The following is a 1,902-nucleotide window of genomic DNA, read 5'->3' as shown; positions in this document are numbered from 1 at the left end:
CCATCCTCACCTAAAAAGTTCATGGCATTTGTAGTTATCTTGCAAACTATAACTGTTATATTTAATAAATTATAAAACCATTCGTATGTCTTTGAACAGGAAATGGCCCGACTTAGTTTCACAACACGCAGACGTAGGCTTATGAGATTGTTTTTGCATGAAGCTATGACTATTTTTGCTTGGTTTTTCATCACGATTTGCACTTTAATAGCTGACTACGAAAGAGATAAACCACGTATTCAATACTCTTTGTCAAATATGGATCGAGCTTCATTATTTCATAGGTATGCTTATGAGAGTGACAGTATGTGCATATCACAACTTAGGATGAATAGAGGGTGTTTCAAAAAGTTATGTGATATGTTGGAAACGTTAGGAGGATTACGAGCGAGTAGGCATATGGGTATTGATGAACAAGTTGTTATTTTCCTTCATATTATGGCTCATAATGTTAAAATTCGAGTTATCACATGTCGTTTTCATCGTTCGGGAGAAACAATCAGTAGACTATTTACTCGAGTTTGCAATGCGGTGATAAGATTGCATTCATATTTGCTTAAAAAACCCGAACCCATTCAAGAGGATTCTACCGATGGAAGATGGAAGTGGTTCAAGGTATATGGAATATCTACCTTTTTTGGTATTCACATGGAAGTAACTTAAAGTGTGTAATGACCATTTATTTTCTTGGTTTTAGAATTGTCTAGGAGCTTTAGATRGAACATACATAAGGTGCTTAGTGCCACTCGAAGACAAGGCTCGATACAGAACAAGAAAGAATGAAATTGCTACAAATGTGTTAGGGGTCTGTTCACAAGATATGCAATTTATTTATGTGTTACCCGGATGGGAGGGGTCAGCGGCTGATGGTAGAGTGCTTCGAGACGCTCTTCTTAGGCCACATGGGTTAAAGGTACCGAGGCCATATTATTACCTGGTAGATGCCGGATACACAAATGGTGAGGGTTTCCTCGCCCCATATAGAGGTAAAAGATATCACTTAAATGATTGGCGGGATGGATACCAACCAACCACGCCAAAAGAACTTTTTAACATGAGACATTCCTCTGCAAGAAATGTCATAGAAAGATGTTTTGGCATTTTAAAGGCAAGATGGGGAATTTTAAAAGATAACWYGTACTATCACGCTGAACTGAAAAACAAGATCATAATGGCATGTTGTCTACTTCATAATCATATCAGGCGAGAGATGCCAAATGATCCGTTTGAGAACGTTGGGTTAGATGAAACAACCGAAGATGATGGAGAACAAGACGTGGATAATGTCACTTCTGTTGGGACATCAACTGAGTGGACTGCATTTAGRAATAATTTGGCACAACATATGTTTGAGGCTTGGAATGCTACGCATTGACCTTTTATGATTTGTAACGCTAGAAGTTTATCTTTATGGTTTGTAATGAATTTGATACATATGTTGCATAGTATTACGATTAATAATGCTACAACTTGATTTTATGATTTGCATGTTTATTTTACATGTTATTTGTTTATTATTTAATTTGTTTAACAATAGGTATGTCGGATCGAAGTCGTAATAGAAACTATCGAAATTGGACAACTATTGAAGATGCCAAGCTTGTGGAGGCTTTGATTAACATGGTTAATACCGGGGGATTTAAAGCTGATAACGGCTTTAAATGTGGATATTTACAGTATCTAGAAAATGTATTAAAATAATCAATTCATGATTCTGGTATATTGGGTAAACCGCATATTGAGTCAAGAATTAAAACAATGAAAAAGGATTGGCAAGTGGTCCATGACATGGTGAATGGGACAAATACGAGTGGGTTTGGTTATGATTGTTTGAAACAATGTGTAATTGCCGAAGCACCAGTTTGGGAGTCTTACCTGAAGGTACCCATTATATATTTCATG

The 1,902-nt window shown here is 36.6% G+C and overlaps 1 protein-coding gene across 1 annotated transcript; it reads left to right on the top strand.

The window, feature by feature from the left end:
- The first annotated feature begins 258 nt into the window (after positions 1-258).
- On the top strand, positions 259-1,375 carry LOC112526933 (protein ALP1-like). The gene is made up of 2 exons (XM_025137378.1): positions 259-615; positions 698-1,375. The coding sequence occupies exons 1-2, from the start codon at positions 259-261 to the stop codon at positions 1,373-1,375; spliced, it is 1,035 nt and encodes a 344-aa protein (XP_024993146.1).
- Positions 1,376-1,902: the final 527 nt, after the last annotated feature.

Source organism: Cynara cardunculus (assembly GCF_001531365.2).
Source record: "Cynara cardunculus var. scolymus isolate 2C chromosome LG 14, CcrdV1, whole genome shotgun sequence".
NCBI classification, from domain to species: Eukaryota; Viridiplantae; Streptophyta; class Magnoliopsida; order Asterales; family Asteraceae; genus Cynara; species Cynara cardunculus.
Note: the sequence above shows the minus strand (reverse complement) of the source record. Positions and strands in the feature narration are given on the sequence as shown.